At 35.9% G+C, this 22,567-nt stretch overlaps 2 protein-coding genes across 2 annotated transcripts; one reads left to right on the plus strand and one right to left on the minus strand.

Annotated features, from left to right (window-relative positions):
• The first annotated feature begins 13,270 nt into the window (after window positions 1-13,270).
• Window positions 13,271-16,555, plus strand: LOC120257345 (glutamate receptor 2.2-like). Its single transcript, XM_039264833.1, is given in 5 exon segments — window positions 13,271-13,622; window positions 13,774-13,958; window positions 13,960-15,075; window positions 15,155-15,862; window positions 15,948-16,555. Coding segments are annotated over 5 exon segments (2,802 nt in total). The 5' UTR covers window positions 13,271-13,315; the 3' UTR covers window positions 16,434-16,555.
• A 287-nt stretch (window positions 16,556-16,842) lies between these two features.
• On the minus strand, window positions 16,843-21,152 carry LOC120256083 (glutamate receptor 2.7-like). Its single transcript, XM_039263858.1, has 5 exons — window positions 20,814-21,152; window positions 18,740-20,058; window positions 18,321-18,627; window positions 17,614-18,059; window positions 16,843-17,513 (listed from the first exon to the last, which is right to left on the minus strand). Exons 1-5 carry the CDS (start codon window positions 21,103-21,105, stop codon window positions 17,256-17,258), a joined length of 2,622 nt encoding a protein of 873 aa, XP_039119792.1. The 5' UTR covers window positions 21,106-21,152; the 3' UTR covers window positions 16,843-17,255.
• Between the last annotated feature and the right edge of the window lie 1,415 nt (window positions 21,153-22,567).

A 22,567-nucleotide genomic window follows, 5' to 3' on the forward strand; every position in this document is an offset into this window, starting at 1 on the left:
TGTTGCAACATTGCAAGAAAAACACACTCAAATATATGTTCAGATTTTTAGTAATCAACTGCAGGAATGAATTTTTATTACCTCTGTCTCTCTCTATATTTTTATGATATTTGTTAATTTTGTGTTACATTGATTCAACAAATTCAAAGCATGTAAATGTTTTGACAATTTTGGGATGGACCGATGTATGAAGGGCCAATGAAAGCAACTCCTTCCCACATTTTTATGGCCCGGCTCGGAGCTTTTGTCCTCTGTCGATTGACGCCGTGTGCAAGGCCGAGAAACTGGCAGCTAGTGAATGGTGAATTCAGCTTTATAACATGTCAATGAATCACTAAACGGATTCTCGCCTTCAATAATTTATGTTCTCATATCAATGTTTTTTGTAAAACATTATGAATTTTATTTGGAATTGAGTTTTTCATCTAAATCTTAGAACATATAAAATTGATTAGATGTTGAAACTGGGCTTTGACTTCCGTGAGGCCACTCTGCAGCTGAAAGTAGAATAAAAACACCCTTTGAGTGCTTGTTTTAGACCAAGAACTTGTATAAAAATGGATAGAGTTGCAACCTTGAAGCATGGAAAAGCACATCACATGGAGATGAAGACCATGCCCGCTTTTGCATCTCTCTCGCCTCATAGTTTTGCATGTGTACTACTACTTTTCTTCTGCTTTTATCATCGATGAATGTTGTGAAAAACTAACTCTCAGCAACAAAAATGGGAGACGAGTGGATGAAAGATAGCATGATTGTCCATATCGAGAAAGAGGCTTTGCAACTATCGACAATGAGACAATCCCTACAATGTTTTATGCAAACTCATCGATTTAGTTACCTCTCTCATGTAGCATGCGTCTACGTATGGCGTCTAGCTCGAAAGTGTGCATAAAATAAAACATTTTATGTTTTTGTAATTATTTTAATTAAATGTCACAATGTCGCACTCATTTTTATATTGAAAAACAATTGTTATGGACTAATTACATTACCTCACTTTCACCCCCAACCCCCAATCAATTAACTCCGTTCTGGCCCCTCGCATGAATTGAAAGAGAAACACAAAAAGATAGGGAGGTTAGCAATGCCCAAAGACGTCACCACACACCAGCATCACTACTTTGCAAAAAGCCTAGGAAGGGGAAAGAGGGGTGAATAACATAAGTCACTCAGTGAATGGGTTAGCACAAATGTACAAGAATATACCAAAATACACAATAAAAATCATCCAAATAATACTTTACTAATAACACAAAACAGCTTTAGGACATAATCACATGCAATCAAAGAATCATCAATACAAAAATAACGAAAGATAGTATCAAGAAAGCTCCCCAACTGGGCTTCTTTACAACATCAAATCCACAAAAATACTAAACCCCGGATCCAAATTATAAAACAAGTGGAACATCAAACTAGGCTTTTTATAATAATGCAAACTAAATCAAAACAGCACACACACACACACACACACACAAACATATAACAAACTATATAATACAAGTCTCAAGATCCATAAAACACAATACCACCGCCAAAACCACAAATTTAATATGACACTACAAAAATGCAACATGATCTAGAAACCTCTCTAAACCTTCACTGCGTGGCCGGGTTAGGTTCGTGAGCCATCAAGGTACTAGCTGTCCTTAACGTTGACCCATCCGGCTCAATCGTGTGGTGACCTCAGCCTTTCCGGATCAAACATCCAACAAGGCTCTACACACCCACTTGAATCGACTATTAAGTCCGCCGTCTTCCACACCACACCTCAACAGGTTAGCCATGGAAACCGGCCATCGCGAATAGTATGTCACCAACCAAATAATACAAACTTGCATCTCTCAAACTAAGGGTTCACAGCTTAGAACAATAATCACAAGAACAACCGGCTATTTCCATACAAAGGAAATGAAGAAAATATAGCTACAAAAACATTCATCATCATGAAAATCCTTTTTAACAACAATACTTGCAAACATGAAGCATGAAATAAATAACTCATTTCAAATCAAATAAAACTCTCAATTCAAGTATATAAAACCAATAAAAACTTACTTACTAATATAATATATATATATATATATATATATATATATATATAGATATTCTTCTAATAGATTTATGCTTAATTAAACCCACTAACCACTTAGATGGTTTCACTTCTAAATGTTAGTTCTTTGCAAGTTCCTTGCCTCGAGCCAAAAGCTTCTACCTCCCTTCCAAAAACACAATAAAAATACCAACAAGAACTAGCACAAAATAAATAAAATCCTAAGTTTCTCTAACAAACAACCCTAAATCGATCTTAGGGTTGGCTCAAAAGTAGGTTTAAAGGTTACCAATGAAGTCCTAAGGGTCCGAGCTTCACTCTAATTAAAAAAAACTAGAGAAACAACTAAAGATCATCGGTGCTGACAAGACGTCAGCAAAGACAACCAGTCCTAACACAACTTTTTCTCCCGACTACATCATCTAATCAAGAAATTTCTTCACAAACATTCACAAGACCGAAAAACAAGAATAGGGCTTTCAATTTGAGCCTACAAAAGAATTCAAAATCGTGGAAATACAAGTAAAATACATAATAAAAACTTAAATAGCAACTCTTAGAATACTCACAAGAATGGAAAGAAGAAGTTACTAGCTTGGTTCACCGGAATCGAGTCACCGGAAAAACTCCAAGGGAAAACAAGGGTTTGGCCATGAGAAGAAAGAAAGAAGAAAGAAATATAAACTCAAGTTGCTATAATACCACAGTTGTCACAGTGACTAAGCTTGAAAAACTACAAGAATAGTCGACTATAGTCAGTAGTAAAAACGGGATATAAAAAGAACTACGCCCAAAATGCATTTTGTAAGTACTTTGAAGTTCTCAAACTCCAAAGCTAAACAAACATTAGATTTTAAAAGATTTTTGTAATTCCAATTACATATGCTACATCTTGCCAAACAAACACACCCTTAGTGGAGCATCTCTACTAGGAGGTTAAGATGACTAGAGATTTCCTCCTGTTTGGTTGGCTATCATTGGTGATTAAGGCAATTGTGTAGATGAGATCATCTTGGTTATTAGTATAAGTTGTTTTCATAGGTTGTCTAATATGTTTCATGATTAGTTTGTCGTCCTGAGTTTTTATTGGTTTTATCTTAATAATTTTTATTTTTACCGGACCATGTTAACGAGTTATGATTTTTAAATTTTATCAGTAAGTGTTCTAAACTATGTATAAATTTAATATAAATTAATATTTAAAAATATTAATACTATAACACTCTAGAGAATATTGTGTTAAATGGAGAAAAATTAAGAAAAACGTGAATTAGGATTAAAAATTACAGATTTTTGTTTATATATACAAAGAACAAAGTAACTCGCTGAGATGCCTTTGAATTTTGATTGTGATAGTAACCCTATTACGACTCAAATCCGTAACTCTAGGAGTTAATCCCTAAATTAGAAAATTCAATGAAGATCTGTGGTGGGCTTTTGGCTTGGGCGTGCCCATCAGACTGATCTATTGTGGGTTATATTTTTTATTTTAATTTGAATATATATATGGTTTTTTCTGTATCGTATATATGAGTTTTTTTTTCTCGAAAGAGAAGAATAAGAAATCTCTATCTCCCTGCCCGTAGACGTAGGTCAAATAGACCGAATCACATAAATCTCTATGTGTTACTATTTTTCTTTTGTTTTTTCTCCATATTATTGTTGTGTTTGGCATAACAAGTGGCATCAGAGCAAGGTTCCTTGAATTCAACTTTGAATTTAGGGTTTCTGGATTTGCTGAAAGGATGGCCTCTCATAAATTCAAAATTGAGAAGTTTAATGGATCGAATTATTTCACTCTGTGGAAGATCAAGATGAAGGCGATTCTGGTTCAGCAGGGATGTGTGGCAGCATTGGAAGGAGAAGGACAATTACCAGTGGAGTTGAAGGTGGAGGAGAAGGTAGAGATTTTGGCAAAGTCTTATAGCGCTATTCTTTTGAGTTTAACTGATGAAGTCTTGCGAGAGGTTATTGATGAAAAGACTGCAGCATGATTATGGAAGAAACTGGAAAGCAAGTTTCAGAAGAAATCCCTAACCAACCGGTTAATATCAAAAACAGCGTTTGTATACCTTGCGGATGACAGAGAATATGCAGAGGAAAGACCATCTTGACAATTTTAACCAGATTATTCTAGATCTACAAGGTGTTGATGTTAAAATTGATGATGAGGATCAAACTATCATCCTCTTATGTTCCTTGCCAAATCCATATGAGAATTTTGTTGATACTATGCTATATGGTAGAGACAGTATTTCTGTTAACGATGTGAAGGATGCTATGCAGTCTAAGGAATTGAAGCGGAAGGTTTTTGATTCTAAAGAAGATGGTGCAGAAGCAGGTTTGATTGTTAGCAGAGGCAGAATCAAGGAACAAGATGGTAGGAATAGGGAAAAATCACGTTCCAAATCGAGACTTGGAGGATTACGTTGTTTTTTTTCTGTAAAGAAAAAGGTCACTTTAGGAAGGATTGACCACAGAGGAAGAAGGGAAATGAGAATAAATAATTAAGTAGAAATGCCAGTGCATCTATAGTGCAGAAAGGAATTACAGTGATGCAAGATAATGATGCAGGTAGATAATGATGATGTAGCAATGGATAGTTCGATGAAGGCGTGGAAGTGATGTTTTGATCGTCAAGTATTTCGAAAGTTTCTGTAAATACTTGTGTCTTAGACACTGGAGCATCTTATCATATGACATTCTCAAAAGAATTGTTCACTTCTTTCAAGGATTGGAAAGGCAGTGTGTATTTGGGTGATGATGAGGAGCTTAGTGTTGAAGGCAGTGGTTCTGTGCAGATTAAGATGTATGATGGAATAGTCAGAACATTTGATGCATGGTATGTTCCTGGTCTACGCAAGAACTTGATTGCTATTGGTACCCTAGCAAAACAAGGGTATAGTTTCTCTGGTGATGGTGAGCAGTTGAGAGTTTCTAAGGGTGCTCTAGTAGTCATGAAGGGTAGATTGCAGCATGGTTTTTACTTATTGATGGGTAGTTCAGTGATGGGAACAGTGGTTGTATCTCATTCCTCTGAGCAGCATGATGATAGAACAGAATTATGACATTATAGACTGGGTCACATGAGTGAGAAGGGCTTACAGTGCTGAGCAAACAAGGATTGTTGGGTGGTGCAGAAACTGGGAAACTGAAATTTTGTGAGACTTATGTTATGGGAAAGCAGCGCAGGGTGAAATTCAGTTATGGAAAGCACACTTCAACTAGTATTTTTGATTATATTCATTCAGATTTGTGGGGTCCCTCTCCAGTTGAGTCTCATGGCAGATGTAGGTACTTTGTTACTTTCACTGATGATTATTCTAGAAAGGTATGGGTATATTTTCTGAGATCAAAGGATGAGGTATTTGGGAGGTTCAAGGAGTGGAAGACTATGGTTGAAAAGCGGACATGCAAACAAGTCAAGACACTCTGAACAGATAATGGTTTAGAAGTTTGTAATAAACCATTTGATGAGTTCTGCAAAAAAAGAAGGTATAGTGAGGCACCACATTGTACGACATACACCACAGTAGAATGGAGTTGCAGAACGCATGAACCAAACACTCTTACAGCGTGCTCGATGCATGCGATTAAGTGTTAGCCTCTCTAAGCAATTTTGGGCTGAAGTAGTTAACACTACTTGTTATCTGGTGAATAGAACTCTATCAACTGCAATTGATATGAAGACTCCTCATGATGTATGGTCCGGTAAACCCTCTGATTATTTTGGTCTGCGTATATTTGGTTGTCCTGCTTATGCTCATGTGAATGATGGTAAACTTGAGCCAAGGGTAATGAAATGCATATTTCTAGGGTATGCTATTGGAGTTAAGGGATATAGATTGTGGTGTACTGAAAAAGATAGAACTCCAAAATTTATTATTAGCAGAGATATTACTTTTGATGAATCTGCTATGTTTGGCTAGAGAGAGGAGCTTGATAAGGTTGCAGGTAATAAAGATCAGGGTGCTAACCAGAAGGTGGAGTTTGAGATTGAAGCTCAAAAAGTAATAAAAGAAACTGTTGAATTACAAAGTATAGAAGCAAGGAGACCAAGAAGGGAAATTAGAAATCCTCTGAGGTATGCAGATTGTGTCAATATTGTTAATACTAACTCTATTGCTTATGCCTTGGCAATAGGAGAACATATTGATTCTGATGAACTGAGGTCATATAAAGAGGCAGTACAGAGTAGAGAAGCATTATAATGGTTAATTGCCATGAATGAAGAGATACAATCTCTAGTAAAGAATTGAATCTGGGAACTAGTTCCATTACCAAAGGGTATAAAACCAGTGTGATGCAAATGTGTGTTCAAGAAGAAAGAAGGGATTCCTGGAGTTGAGCCAGCAAGGTTCAAAGCAAGGCTTGTGGCAAAGGGTTTCTCATAGAAGGAGGGAATTGATTATCATGAAGTATTCTCACCAGTTGTGAAGCATAAAATAATTCGGATTCTTCTAACCATTGTAAGTGCTTTTGATTTGGAGTTAGAACAACTTGATGTCAAAACAACTTTTTTACATGGGAATCTGGAGGATCATATTTATATGTCACAACCAGAGGGATTTCTTGTTTCTGGAAAAGAAGACCGTGTATGTTTGCCGAAAAGATCTTTGTATGGGTTGAAGCAGTCCCCGAGGCAGTGGAACAAAAGGTTTGATGCATTCATGGTTTCTCATGATTTTGTGCGCAATGAGTATGATAATTGTGTTTAATCTAGAAAGCTTCTAGATGGTTCCTTTATATATCTGTTGCTATACGTGGATGACATGTTGATTGTAGCTAAGAATAAAGCTGAAATTGATAGTTTGAAGGCATTATTGAGCAATGAGTTTGAAATAAAAAATTTAGGTGCAGCCAAAAAGATGTTGGGTATGGAGATTTGGAGAGACAGGAAAGCAGGACTGTTATATGTTTCACAACAGAAGTACATTGAAAAGTTGTTGCTGTCTTTTCAGATGGAACACTCAAAGTCGGTTAGTACTCCTTTGGCAGCGCACTTTAAATTTGATGCTGGTACTTTACCTAGTACAAATGATGAGAGGGATTACATGAGTAGAGTCCCTTATTCGAATGCTGTTGGTAGCTTGATGTATGGAATGGTATGTACTAGGCCAAATTTCGCTCATGCAGTTAGTGTGGTAAGTAGGTTTATGAGTAATCCAGGGAAGGCTCATTGGGAGGCAGTTAAATGGATTATGCGATATTTGAAGGGTACGGTGATGTTTGCTTGGTTTATGGTACTGATGGTTGTACTGGTGGTCTTGTTGGCTATACAGATTTTGACTGTGGTGGAGACCTTATTAAGAGAAGATCTTTGACTTGCTATATCTTTACTCTATTTGGGTGTGCTATCAGTTGGAAAGCAACACTTCAGTCTACAGCTGCTTTGTCTACCACTAAAGCAGAATACATGTCATTGGCAGAAGGGGTGAAGGAAGGCATGTGGGTCTTGTTAATAGTTTGGGCTTGAATGTACAGAGACCAATTATTTATTGTGATAGTCAGAGTGCATTAAGCTTGGTGAAGAATCCAATCTATCATGAAATATCAAAGCATATTGATGTCAGGTTGAACTTCATTCGGGATGTTATTGAAGACAAATAGCTCTCCATAGAGAAAATAGCCACAACAAACAATCCAAGAGATATGTTGACGAAGCTTTTACCTACAGAAAGTTCAATCATAGCTTGGACTTGAATATCCGCACAGCATGAGGCCCTTCGGGGCGCGGATGACAAGGGGATGTTCTTGGTTCTTGATGCATGAGAAAATTCAAGTCAAGGTGGAGATTTGTTGAGATGCCTTGAATTTGATTATGATGGTAAATCTATCCAAATTATGACTTGACCTGAATTTAGGGAGTTAATCCTAAATTAGAAAATTCAGTGAAGATCTGTGGTGGGCTTTTGGCTTGGGCCTGCCCATCAGACTGATCCATTGTGGGTTATATTTTTTATTTTAATTTGGATATGTATAGGGTTTTTTCTATATCATATATATGAGTTTTTTTTCCTCGAAAGAGAAGAATAAGAAATCTCTATTTCCATGCCCATGGACGTAGGTCACATAGACCGAACCACGTAAATCTCTGTGGGCTACTATTTCTTTTGTTTTTTCTCCATATTATTGTTGTGTTTGGCATAACAATATGCTAGTGGTAGTGTGATTAACTCTTATGTGAAAGATCAAGGGCTTAACTCCTTTGAAAAGCATAGTTAAAGATTTGGGGGTACGTACGGGGTGACTTGTCCATATTATATATATTTATATATATAAGAGTGGCTTAGCTAAAGATGGATAATAGTTGTAAGTTTATGAAAATGTGACATCTTGAAGATTTATTTATTTTATTAGAGTGGATAAATTATCCAACACACACTTTCAAATTCTCAATTATGCTTTGGAAGGGAGTCAAATCCTCAATCTTTCACATAAGAAGAACTACACTTGTCTTCTGCAACAGTGGTCGGTCTGGATAATTGCTAATTTATATTATTAGAAAATAAAATGAAATTGTAAATATTAGTATTTTATCATTGTTATATTTAGGCAATCACATCTCATGGGCATGTTTGAATGTTGTTTTCAAAAACAGTTTTCTGTTTTTAAAAACAAAAAAAGGAAAAAATTTGTTTGGGGCCTAATTTTTTGAAACTATTTTAAAAAACTAAAAAACAAAAATGTGTTTTTAAAAACAAAAAACTGAAAACAACTTTGGGTTGTTTCCAAACTTTTGTTTTTAAAAATAACCCAAAATATAAGTGAGACTTGTCTATAGGGTTTTCAAAACAACCCAAAATAAATGTGAGACTTATTTATAGGGTTTTCAAAACAAATCATTCTCTCATACATCTAAATTGGCCGCCACCGCCCATTTCACTCCATCTGTGGCAGGTTTCTTCCAGTTTTGATTCCGGCACCTCGAGCGTACTTCCCCACAGCTACACCTCTGACAAGTTTTTTTCTACAACATCATCTTTTTTTCAGAGTTTTTCTCTCTCTTGTTTTTATGATAAAAATAGTTAAATCAAGTTTGTTAATTAGGTAGATTACCTGTATTGTAATCTTTTATTTTCATAATTTTTTTTTTCTTATATGACATACATTATAGATGGCAACTAGCAAAATGACAGAGGAACAAGAAAATTCTTTGTGGTCCAAAAATATGGTTAAATCTAACATAGATATCATGGTGGAAGAAATTACAAAAGCAAATATGAACAATGGAGCGTTTTGTCCTAAAATTTGGAACATAGGTTACAATGAGGAGAACTTAACAAGATTATCCAATGAAAGTGCAGCTGAAATGGCGATATATTATGATCATATTGCAGACTCAATGCGGCTACATTATAATAATTATGAACATTGAACTTATACTTTCTTTGGCTACATTATAATAATTCGGAACATTGAACTTATGCTTGTACTTTTTATTTCCAAAAATGTTATTGAACATTGAACATATGTATTATAATGTCATATTGAATTCTATTTGTATTCATTTTAGGCTCATTTTTACAAAAATATATTATTATATTAGTTATTTAAAGTAATATGGTTATTAATTTATTGTAAACCATGCAATAATATCAATTACATAAAACAACTGAATCAAACAAGTTTTGTATTTTTTTATTTTTAAAAGATGTTTTAAAATTTTTTTCCAAATGAGGTTTTTTGTTTTTAGATCTGTTTTCAAAACACTTTCATTCAAACAGTTTTTTTTTTTATTTTATTTCCAAAACTTGTTCTAAAAAATAGTTTTCCAAAATTGTTTTGAAAACATAAAAACAAAACAAAAATCAAACAGACCCTATATTTCTTTTTTGGGTGGATGTAGCCCTTGTGAGCAAAAATTGGAAGTTGGAGCACTCGGCAGAGTGGTGAGAAAAAGCATAAAGTTCTTAAGGATTGTTACATGTGAGGATACACCCGATCCTAACACACAGGTGCCATACCCGATAGCTGATATGTAGATCAATACACCATGATAGGAGAGCCTTGCAATTGAGGGAGTCCTTGTCCTGTCATGCTTTTTTATATATTGTTCATTTTTTGTATTGTTGTTATTTGTACTATAATTTTGCTTTCCCATTTTGTTTGTCAGTTTCCACATCTAATGAATTATATATTTGTTTGCTTTGTTATACTTATTTTTCTCATTTTAATAAATTCATAGTTTATCCACCTCATTAAAAAAAATACTTGCTTAAGAAGATTTAAAAAAAATCTAAAAATGAGTAAATTCAACTAGAGGGAGATGCGGGCAGACATTTGATCCAACCCGTCCAAACCTGCCAGGTCAGTGCGAACCTGTTAAGGGTTAAGCTTTTCCAAACCCGTGAACTGGTTAGCCCACCCACCGGGCCAAAGTTAGGTTTTTTGATTGATTTTTTTTAAAAAAAAATTTCATTTAAAAACAATGAGTTCTCGAATCATTAAAAAAATCCTAACCAACTAGACTAACATATGTTAGTATATAATGATAAATAAATGTATATATATAGATAATTATTAGATTTAACAACACCCAAATCATTAAAACGATTTTAATGTTGTTGAATAATGATAAGGTGATGAAAACTTATACTATATTTTATTAAATTAGTTATAAGATATATTTGTGTGTGTCTTACACTTGCAATATAGAGTGAGTAGATATTTAGTGTTAAGTGATAACATGCTGGACACATGAAATTCGTAATTATCACCACTAAATATTAAAAATGCAAATTTGCATAGATGATTAGAAGTGTGCTTAAATTCAATAAAAAAACAAAAATAGGAAACCCTGAAGTTGGTGACTTCTTGTTCACTGATTACATGATGAGCATAAAAATAATAATCCTTGAGAGGTCAAGAGTGAAATTAAGTTTTAGGTAATCATTAATAATGACAAATAAGTGCTTGCGTGGTAATTTTTATATAAACTAAAAGAATTACATAAACTCTAATTTCTCTCATACTATAATATATATATATATATATATATAAGTAATTGAAATCACACCCACCCAAGAGAATATATAAATAGTTTAATTGGATAAAAAAGAATAAATTAAGATTAAACCCTTCCTAATCTGTTTATGTTATTTTATTAAATTATTTTTATTTGTTACAATTTTTTATTTCTTAAAATTACTTTTAATTTTATGATTTTTTAAATTAATTGTTAAAGAAAAAACTTGGTTTGCATGAGATCGATCTTCTCGACTCTGGTAAGGAATCGCGAATCCTCACCGAGGAGGAAATTGCCAAGTGTTCTGGCTTGCGTGCTGGAAAAGATGGAGGAGAAGGAGAAAAGAAAGGATGGTTGAGCTGGCAACTTTAAGTTGCTGATAAGGACCAAGGCCATGGTGACTAGGATATAACCCATGACATGGCGTAAGTCAGTCCTGCTGTCACTCCACGTAAACAAATGATGCGTCCAGACTCCAGCCACGTGTTTAATCCGGCTGCCACATGCGTAAAAACTCATCGGAATTATGTCGGTACCCTCTCGGTGAAGACCAATTATAATGTGGTACCCATAAAGAAACAAATTATATTGTGGTACCCATTTTGATATTCGGGCATATTGGGGTACCCACTCAAGATTTTAACCCACCTTTTAGACACTAAGTGAAGACAATCAATAATTTTGATTACTAATACTTTTTTATATATATAAATATTAAAAATCATGCTGGTCTTCATTGCTTGTCAATTAATGACATTAATTAATAACTTCTTTTTTATATAAATATTAAAAACCATGGCGTCATTGCTTGTCAATTTAATGACATTAATTAATATCTGTTATGAAACATTCAAAATGAATATCCATTATGTTTCTCTCAACTCCTCTTGACTTTTGGCGTTTCATTTGCCAAATGTTTATTCGGTTTCTAATTTAAATGCTATATATATGTATACAAAAGAATGAAATATAACAAGAGCGAGAAAGAGAACTTCCACTACTTTATCTTTGTTCTATATTTGTCTTGCTATATTATATAGTTTTATAACAATATCTTTGTTTTTACAATATGCGACAAACATCGTCTTGAATTTGTTAAAGTACATATAAATATGAATGTGTATCAATTACGATGACTTATTGACTATTTAGAGATTTATTAACTTGACAAAGTGTCGCATAGGGATGATAAAAATCTACTACATGCATGTTCAAAAAATTTACTCGTACCACATTTAATAAGTTTTTCCTGCCGTGTAATTTTAAATGGGAGGAATATAACTCATATAGAAGACCCACTAAGTATATTTAAATAATATTTGAGCCATGGAGCAATGGACAAACAGTTTATTATAGTACTACAATGTAGAATTTAATTTTATGTCTGCCCATCTACTGTTGATGCGATTGACCATTGCATTGTGCCATGGTTACCTTAATTAGTAACCATTTAAATGGAAGAGTTTGTAAAAGTATTTCTCACTTACAAATTAAGTTGTCAAAAACTATTCTTTCATCTCAGAATAAAAAACCATTCTTAACGTTATTAAGATGAAGACTTTAATATTAATTAGATTTTTAAAGTGTTTGAATCTTCTGTATACTTCGGCCACATTTCAATAAAAGAAAAAAAAAAAATCTCTGTTATTTTTTGTCCATCCATGCTATGCTCTAGACATTTATTATGTAAACATTATTTATCCAATTTTTTATAAAATATTTATCATATCACCTGTATTGACTTGACTCAGAAGTCGTTTCTCCTCCAAAAAAAAAATCTTATAAATTATTATTAATAAATACCTACTAACTTATCATTTATTATTTTACGAATTTATTCCAACATAATAAAAGTCACGGTTCAAACACTATTGAAATAATCAAGCAATTAAGATATTTGACTTTTATAAACGAGGTTAACAATTCAATAGCTTTATAATACATAAATAAAACATAATAATAATAAAAAAATATATGTTTGGAATCCCTTGTACACATTTTTAATATATATATATATATATATATAAAAAGATGACAAAGATAATTAGAACTAATAAATCCATCATTCTAATAATAAAATTAAGGAGGCATAGAAAACGATTACCAAGACCTTGATTTATTATTTTTTTATATATATATATATTTTTTTTTGAAAAAGTAGATAAACCACATGATCTTGACTTTTCATGTACCACAAGTTAACATCAAAGCAAAGTTTGCTTCTTCCCCTCTTCCAATCTCAAGCTCGTCATAAAAAAAATAAAAAAAATAAATAAAAAAACCATAACGGAATGAAGGAACTTGATGAAATGGAGAAGCATTTAATCTTGTTTCTCTTCATCTTATTTTCTTGTCTGAGTATTGGGCAGAACAAAGCCTATGCTCGCGGAGCCACTTCCAGAAAGTCTAGAAACACTACTAGTCCATTTGATGTTGGTGTAATTCTTGACACCAAGACATGGATTGGAAACATAAGCTGGAGGTGCATGTCCATGGCCATGGAAGACTTCTACAATTCTCATTCATACTTCACCAAAAGGCTTTCACTTCGTTTGCAAGATGTCAACCAGGATGATCCTGTTGATTCTGCTTTTGCAGGTCCTCTCTCTCACTCTGTTTTTCCTGTTTTAGATTTATTTCTAGTTCCTTTTAAGCCTGTGAGAAGTTAGATATACTGTTCATTCATGTTTAAGTTCTTTGATGGAAAAGCATGAAGAATTTTGTGGTTTATGTGTGAATGAAACTGCAGCGGTTGATTTTCTGAAGAATGTTCAAGTGCAAGCTATAATTGGACCACAAACATCAACACAAGCTAAGTTTGTGATTGAGCTTGGAAACCGTTCTCAAGTTCCAATCATCTCTTTCACTGCTAAGAGCCCTTCTCTTTCAACAAAGCAGTCTCCATACTTCATCAGGACCGGAATGAATGATGCTTTCTCAAGCCAGAGTACTTGCTTCTCTTGTTCAAACCTTTAGATGGAGACAAGTAGTTCCTATCTATGCAGATACTGAATTTGGCAACGGGTTTATACCGAATCTCATAGATGCCATTGTTGAGGTCGACGCTGTTGTGCCTTACCGGAGTCCTATTCCTCTTTCGGCCACTGATGAAGACATTAGCAAGGAGCTTGAGAAGCTCAAGAACATGCAGACCAGAGTCTTCATTATCCACATGCCACACTCTCTTGGATTAAAATTCTTCTTAAATGCAAATAAAGCAGGAATGATGAGCAAAGGTTATGTTTGGATCACTAGCTATAGCTTGACAGATATTGTGGACATCTATAGACCATCAGCAGCCAATGTAATGCAAGGTGTTTTGGGTATTAAACCTTATGTCAGTAAGAACAACTCTAAGTTTCAGGATTTCAAGGCAAGATGGAGAAGGAGATTCAAGTTACCCTTAACAGTGTTTGGTTTATGGGCTTATGATACAGTATGGTCATTGGCATTGGCAGCTGAAAAGGTTCCTACTCCAGGGAACTATACATTCACAAAGAATAATGTGGAGGAAATGAAGTACTCTGCTGATTTGGAAAGTATTGGCAAGTCTCAGACTGGATTAGAACTTGTCCAGTGGATCTCAAAAACCACATTTGATGGAGTTAGTGGGAAGTTCAAGCTGATTGAGGGACAGCTTGAGACAAGCAACTTTGAGATTGTTAATGTTGTTGGAAATGGGACAGAAAGGATTGGATTTTGGACACCAGCTCATGGCTTTTCCAAGAGATTAAATTCCAAGGTTTTTGTAGATAAAGTTAGTAAATGGCCTGGTGATTCTAGTGATGTACCTAGAGGATGGGAATGGCCAACCAATGGGAAAAATCTTAGTATTGGCATTCCAGTGAAGCCTGGATTTCTGGAGTTTGTGAATGTGACTAATACTAGTAACTTGGTTTCAAATAAACAAAAAGGTTACTGCATTGATATCTTTGATAAAGTAATGGATGCACTGCCTTACAAAGTCAATTATGAGTACATACCCTTTGCTGATGAGATGGGCAGAATGAAGGGAACTTATGATGATCTTGTTGAACAGGTTTATCTTAAGGTCAGTGATCATGACTTAAACTTGAATTTATTATTTATCAGCATTACATTTGATACTTTTGCTTAATGAATTGAAGCAGAATTTTGATGCTGTTGTCGGTGATATAACAATCGTAGAAGACCGATCTCTGTACGTTGATTTCACTCTGCCATTCACTGAGTCTGGTGTGTCCATGGTGGTCCCAGTCAAAGATCAGAATAGGAAGGGTGCATGGACATTTTCAGATCCATTGAGCACACCTCTCTGGATTGTAAGTGGTGTATTCTTCATCTTCACTGGCTTTGTGGTTTGGTTTTTGGAACACAGGGAAAACAGAGAATTCCGAGGCCCCCCGGGCAATGAAGTTGGCACAGTCCTCTATTTCATCTTCTCCACCCTTGTCTTCTCTCACCGGGAGAAGATAGTGACAAATTTATCTAGGATTGTGCTCATTATTTGGATGTTCGTAGTCCTGATTCTGCAGCAAAGTTATACTGCAAGCTTATCATCAATGCTTACAGTGCAGCAACTCCAACCAACGCTGAATGATCTCCAGCAGCTTGCATTGACCAAAAGCAAAGTTGGCTACTTGAATGCTTCATTCATGCCTGGTCTCTTGAAAGGATTGAACATTGATGAATCGAGACTCATAGCATACAACTCTCCGGATGAGTACAATGAGGCACTGAGCAATAAAACAGTGGCCGCCATTGTTGATGAGACTCCTTATCTCAAAGTGTTCCTCCGCAAACACTGTGGCAAATACACCATGGTTGGACCTACATACAACAATGATGGATTTGGCTTTGTAAGTCCAATAAAATTAACTGCATGCTTTGTTTGCCTGCATTCTAATTACTAACATTTGATTCATTCATGAACTTGAGTTGCAGGCATTCCCCATAGGATCACCAATGGTTGCTGATGTTTCAAGAGCCATCTTAAAGATTACAGAGAACAAAGAAATAATGGGATCCCTTGAAAACCATTACTTATATGAAGATGAAGCATGTTCTGTTCAAGAAGATGGTGTTTCATCTTCAAGCAGCAGGATTTCAATCAAGAGCTTCTGGGGATTATTTCTCATCATTGGTGTCACTTCCATGCTTGCCCTTCTTATACATTCAGTTATGTTCATCTGTGAGCGTTGGAATTCTGGATTGTCTCTTGGTCAAATGCTTCTTTTGTTGATCAAATTCTACAAGCCAGACATACCATCTAATGCACCCAAGGGAGAACAAGAAATGGTAACACTGAGTGAAATGGAGAGTCCAGCACCTCCGGTTGGGCATGAAAGTGTTGTTGAGAGTGAGAGTTATTATGATGTGGGGACTCCATTAAAGGATGAGGAAACACATTTGGGTTATGCTTCCACTTAGAAGAAGACGCAGAAACAGAGATGAAAGAAGAATAAATATGGAGATATATTGTGTTGCTGTAATGATATATTTCAATCAAATTATGATGCTCTGTTTTATAAAAACTTGATCATAAAGAATCTTGTGTACCATAGTTACATTAAACAAATTGGAAGCAATCACCATTTCATTGTTACTTATGATCAGCATTAGATATAGTTTTATATATCTTCTTGTGTATGTATGTATGCAATATACACTAGCAGGTCTTTGCTGTTTATCTAAATCATATGCATGCCATCCTTCATTCTTTTGAAATATTTACACAGCAAGTATAATTATGTCGGGATAACTAAGAAAAATGCTACTCTACTTCTCTAGAATAAGTTCTATTCTTCCAAATATTTCTGTATCTTTCTTGTAGCCACAACAAGCTTTGTATGAAATGTGAAGTGAGTATCAGCTTGCTGCTTTATATCTCACATCTCAACTATCTCATTGTCTGTGATACAAGAAAAAAATCAAGCTCACTGAGTCACTGGTGTCCAACTCCTTCCGTTATTTCAGTTGACTGGTCACTTGCAGCCTCTACAGATTGAAGATCCAGCTCGACTGATAACATTTCTTCTCCCAGTGTGTCTCCATTCATGTAGGACAGCTGCATGTCCACCGGACTTGGGAAGCCGCTCAAGTTGCTTGCTGTGTCTGCTTGGACATCCTCGATTCTTCTGGCCGTACTCATCATAGTTGGAGAATTCAGAAAGTTGTCTATTATCATAGTGTTTGATCCATGCAATTGCTTTCTTCCATACTGAGTTCTCAGAGGCAAGTGCACCGTTGAGCTCATCCCTGTTTTGAAAATAATACATGAGAAATGTGGAGGAAGAATGTGAGTGCAGTCACTACTCCGGTGATGAGGAAGAGCCCGCCGAAACTTTGGAGTTTGAGGTTAGATAAGCCGGGATCATCGTCACCACCATGCGGGCAGCTTGTCACATCCCCAAACCATTTCCTTTCGATAGTTGTCATCTTGTTGCTTTGGGTCAGGCTCAGTATTGCCCTTGAAACGTCCCTCGCCAAAGGAGAGCCCAAAGGGAAGACCTGCATCATATTTAAACATGCAGCTAGCTAGTGTTATACAAAGAGTTGGAAAGACATTTGATTTTTTTTTTATTGATGATGAAATAATGTCGAAACTCACGAAACCAAATCCGCCGGTCTTGAAAGTTTTGCCAACCATGGCAATATGCGCAGCCTTGTAAATTTTTCCGATGATATTTTTGCCTGCCATAGCAACATTGGCGCAATTTTGTGAGACGAAGAGCTTGAGAGAAGGAATGTCATCAAAGATTGCTGCAACTTCACTTTTGTTGAGTGCATCTATATATTGTTCAAGGGAGCTGTAGTTCTTCAGTTGATAAGCTTTGAAGCCTAATCCCTTGAGAAGATCTGCTACATAGGATCCATCCTGATACCCAACAATCTTGTTGTTCTTTAAGAGCTCACTTACATCAGTCACTGTCGGTTCGAGTGGCTGCACCGTGAGGAACGACGTCAGGCTTGCCGTATATGCAGATGTGAGAATCAACACAACGAACACCCATAGCAGCACAATTATTCTGGATAGATTGCTCACCAACCTCTCCCCTGCAACAACAACAACAACAACAACAATCATTACAAGAAGCACACCTTCTGTTACAACTCACCTAAGATTTTCTTGTGCTTAGAATAATATGCCATCTAGGCCATGTCACTGGAGTTTGGATTGAATTAAGTTAATTTGAACTTGAATTTCAACCTTGAGTTTATCTTGTTTATTATTTCATCCATGCACAATGTATTAATTGTTTGACATGCCTAGATATATTTATATATCATCAAGAGTATTGATTAATAGTACTTAACTGTGAGCAAAGGTGAGTATGGAGAAGGAGAAGTAGAAGATCATTCCCAGCTGCTGCAACGGTGGCCCTTGGAACTCCGGATTGATACGAGTCTCAATCAGGCACAGTATGAGCCCAATAAATAAGAACAAGCCAAGTGTCCATAGCCAAAGTTCACTGCTTAAAGGCGTCAAGAAGATCCACATGTTCCTCTTCTCAGCTTTGACAGGGACTATCATAGATACTCCAGACTCAGTGTATGGCAGCGTGAAATCAACGTACTTTGATCTGCTCGCGATGATAGTCGTATCACCGACGACCGCATCAAACTTCTGATCACATATATATATATACTCAAAGGAATTTCGTCAAACTCTCACTCAATCAAGAAAATGAATTTAGATAGTATGTAGTCATGCAATAAGATATGAATCTTCTGACCTGCGAGGAAACTTGGAGGACCATGTTAGTGTAATTATCTGCAATTTGGCCCTTGGCATTTGGGTAAGGAACGTACTCATATGACACCGCATATGGAAGTAACTGCATGACTGCTTCAAACACATCAATGCAATACCCGGTGACAGTGGTCCTGTTTGTGGTATTATCAAATGCTATGTTCACAAACTCTTTGAAGCCATTCTTCACTGGTACTAAGATCTTTAGTTTCCTTTCTTTGTCTCTGGGCATTTCCCATCCCTTGGGGAGAGATGTGGTATCCCCTGGCCATATTACAGTCTTCAAACTCACTGATGAAGTTGAATTGAGTTGTTTAAAGATTCCCAACTCCGGTGTCCAGAAGGCAATGCGTCTTCCCGCTTTGCCGATGACATTAACAATCTCGTAGACTGATGAGTTGAGCTGGCCATTGACAAGCACAAAGTCCCCGGCGATACCTCTGAATCTTGTGCTCAAGATAGCTTCAAGAAGCTTAGGGCCATTCTGTGACACGCTTAGGCCTCCCAAGTCTGTGGAGTTATAACCTTGAGGAAGCTTTCTGAAGCTAGAGCTTGAAACTGTGGCATTCTCTACTGCCATTGCTAATGTCCACAAAGTGTCATAAGCCCGTGCCTCAAACACAGTAGGTTCTGGTGGCTCACTGATTGGATTCTCTTGTCGGAATCTCGCCTTCCACCGTCTTGTGAAATTCTCCATCTCTTCTGACCTCGGCATGTATGACCTCATAGCCACCGCGCCTTGCATTGCCTCAACACTTCTTGAATTCAAGGAATCAAGCATATTGCCAATTACATCAGTCATGATCCAGACATATCCTTCTTCCATCATTCCAACCTCATTCACCTTGGTGAAAAGGCGGGAAGCGAGGTGTGGCTCCATATGGACGATAAACACTCTTGTTTGCATAGCCATAAGCTTGTAAAGTTCCTCTTTGAGTTGGTCATCATTCACAGATAAAGAGATAATACTCCGATACGGTACTTTGGCACCGATGGATTGAAAAACGTCAACAAGGTAGGGAATGATGCCAGAGCCAAAGGAAGTATCTTCATAAACTAGGACCACTTCTCGCCATCCAAAGGACTTAACAAAGGCAGAAATGGCAGCTACCTGAGAGGAGTCATTGTTGGTGGTGCGGACAAAGTAGGGAGTCCTTTCCGGAGCAAGTGCGGGGCTTGTCGCCGAGAAGGATATGACCGGAACTTGAATTTTATTGCCGATATTGATGATGAACTCCGCTTGAGATGATCTATAGGGTCCTATGATCACTTGAGCTTGAGTGTTCTTCATGAGGTCCAGAGCTGCATGCAGTAAGGGGGAAAGAAGGAAAGGTCAACTAACTTAACTGCCAGCTGTGTGTCCGATAAATCCTATTCAGTGTGAGAGCTATTGCTACCAAATTAATTCATTTGACCTGCTCAAACTTGCATAACATTCAACAGTCATCATCTTCATCTGCTATTTGGTAAGTATCCGAACTTATTTCTTGTCAAAATATAGATAGTTTGAGGGCTTTTGTGAAGAGTAAATGGAACTTTTTAAAAATTAATATGTATTTTTTTTTAATAACGTGGACAAAATCAAAACCCTTAAATATTGTCGTTGTTTTAAAGAGTTAACCCCTAATTAAACCTTTTAATGGGAGTAAAATAAGTTTGCCCAATATGGTAAAAATAGTTATTTTGCTCTTAATTTTAGTAAATCTAAGCATCTTAAATTAAATGGCAGGCTGAAAATTAACTCTTATAATAAAACCATAAACCTGGTATATATATCTCAAAGAACTGAAATGGAATGAAATTTAAAACTTAAACAAATAAAAAAAAAAACCTAGAGAATGTCTAATATCTAAGGCTCTTTCATCCAAAACTTTTGGAGGTACATGGGTATAAATGTGATACGTGGCTAACCATATATTCAATTATCTCCAAATCCTTGCTTCCCTACTTAATTATTAACTTCATAAGTAACCACACGAAAGAGAGAGTTCAAATATTATTGATAAGGTTTCTAGGGACACTGAGAAAGAAGAAGGAGAAGTGGATCAAAAGCTCACCGGCGGAGGCGGCGTGGATGATATCTTGTTTGGAGTCCCTTGAATGAATGAGAAGCCTTGTTTTGTAGGAAGGATGAGAGGCATAGAAATCATCAAGTGCCATGGAAATGCTTGCATGGCTTCTCTTCCCAGCTAGAATTTCAAGATCAAGAACCAAACCAACATGTACTATTGTAGTGTTTTGTGCCATCCCAAATGCAGGTAGTAGTAGTCCACCACCGTGCTTGTCAAATGAGCAACAGATGAAGGAGAAGAAGAAGAGTAAGACAAGAGAGAAGTGATAATTCAGCATCTTACAAAGAGATACAAAGAGATACAGAAAAGAAAAAAAAAACTGAACAGAAGAAACTAAAAGAAGATTACAAAGTACACAACAAAACTAGGAAACTTAGATGAAATGGATTATTCATATATACTCCTTGGCATGCTAATGCTTTGACGAGCTGCCCATGTAAAGCAAGGTGTAGAATTTTTGAAAATACCATTGCTCCTAGTTTTCCATAGGACCAATTAAATGCATGAGGTGATACCATATGTGAAAGGTCAAATGAAAAACTAGGAGCAAGTTCTCAAGACACGGTCAAAGGACTTCCATGAGGACTCACAATCTTGGAGCATTTTTTTGGGAGCCTTAATCTGAATAGTCGGTCAAAGTCCCTAGCTCTTTGAGCTATGGGGATCCTGATGCGACTTGGAGGTTTACAAAAAAAAATTACATGGGATACACTGTTTAAAGCTATTGTTTGGAGCATCTAGCGAGAAAGAAATATGCCCATTTTTAATACTTGTTTTAATTTTTTTTATGTGATTTTTTTAATGTAATTAATTTTTTTATTTATTGGATATCTGCTACCTTAGATCTTAAACAACTGAAGCTAGAGGAGAATGCCAACATGGTCAAGAGAAGCCTGACATTTATAGATACCAAAGGGGGTAAGCCAAGTAACCCTTGAAAGTTGACCGAGTTCTACGACCAGTTTATTCATGTTTTGTGTTTTTAGAGCTCATTTAGGTCTCCCTAGTTGAGCTCTTTTTGATTTTGCTTAGTGTACTTTGTCTCACAACTAGTGAGCCCCTAAAGTTGTTATTGTTCTCTATTATCCTTCGCTTTTTTTATTGTTTCGCTCCATTACACTCTCACAGTTTTTTCTAATAAATGTAGTTTATTCACTTCATTAAAAAAAATATTCTAATTTTAAATAATCAAAAGACTCACAATGAGAGAAAAATTTCACGATCATCACCATCAATAATTTTTCCCCTTTTTTATTTTTTAAATGGTAGATATACTATTTCAAATTATTTTTTTGAATAAGTTAAATGAATAAACCACTGATTTATTAGAATTAAAAAAGAACAAGTACAAATCAAAACATAAAAACTAAGGCGAAGAAGAAAACAATACAACTACAAATTAAACCAGACATGCAAGAGGTGGAAATAATCACCAAGGGGGAAGCTCACCTCAACAAAACACAAGAAAACAAAAGAAAGAAAACAACTGAGAAGACGAAGTCCACCATCTAGTATCCGATGGCCTCCTCAAGCTAGCCATGGGAGTGGATTACTTCTGAGCCGATGGTGGAGCCATGTTGTTTGTAAGATTGTCTGGTTTTTCACTTAAGAAACCAAGGGAGTGCCTGATGTTCCAAAGTGGAGTCTTCTGGGGAGCTGAAGCTCGAGTCTCTGGCTGCAGAAATCCAAGCAAGAAGCATATGAATAATTTTGGATATAACTGAGAAAGGGTTAAGAGC

Source organism: Dioscorea cayenensis, chromosome 3 (genome assembly GCF_009730915.1).
Source record: "Dioscorea cayenensis subsp. rotundata cultivar TDr96_F1 chromosome 3, TDr96_F1_v2_PseudoChromosome.rev07_lg8_w22 25.fasta, whole genome shotgun sequence".
Classification (NCBI taxonomy): domain Eukaryota; kingdom Viridiplantae; phylum Streptophyta; class Magnoliopsida; order Dioscoreales; family Dioscoreaceae; genus Dioscorea; species Dioscorea cayenensis.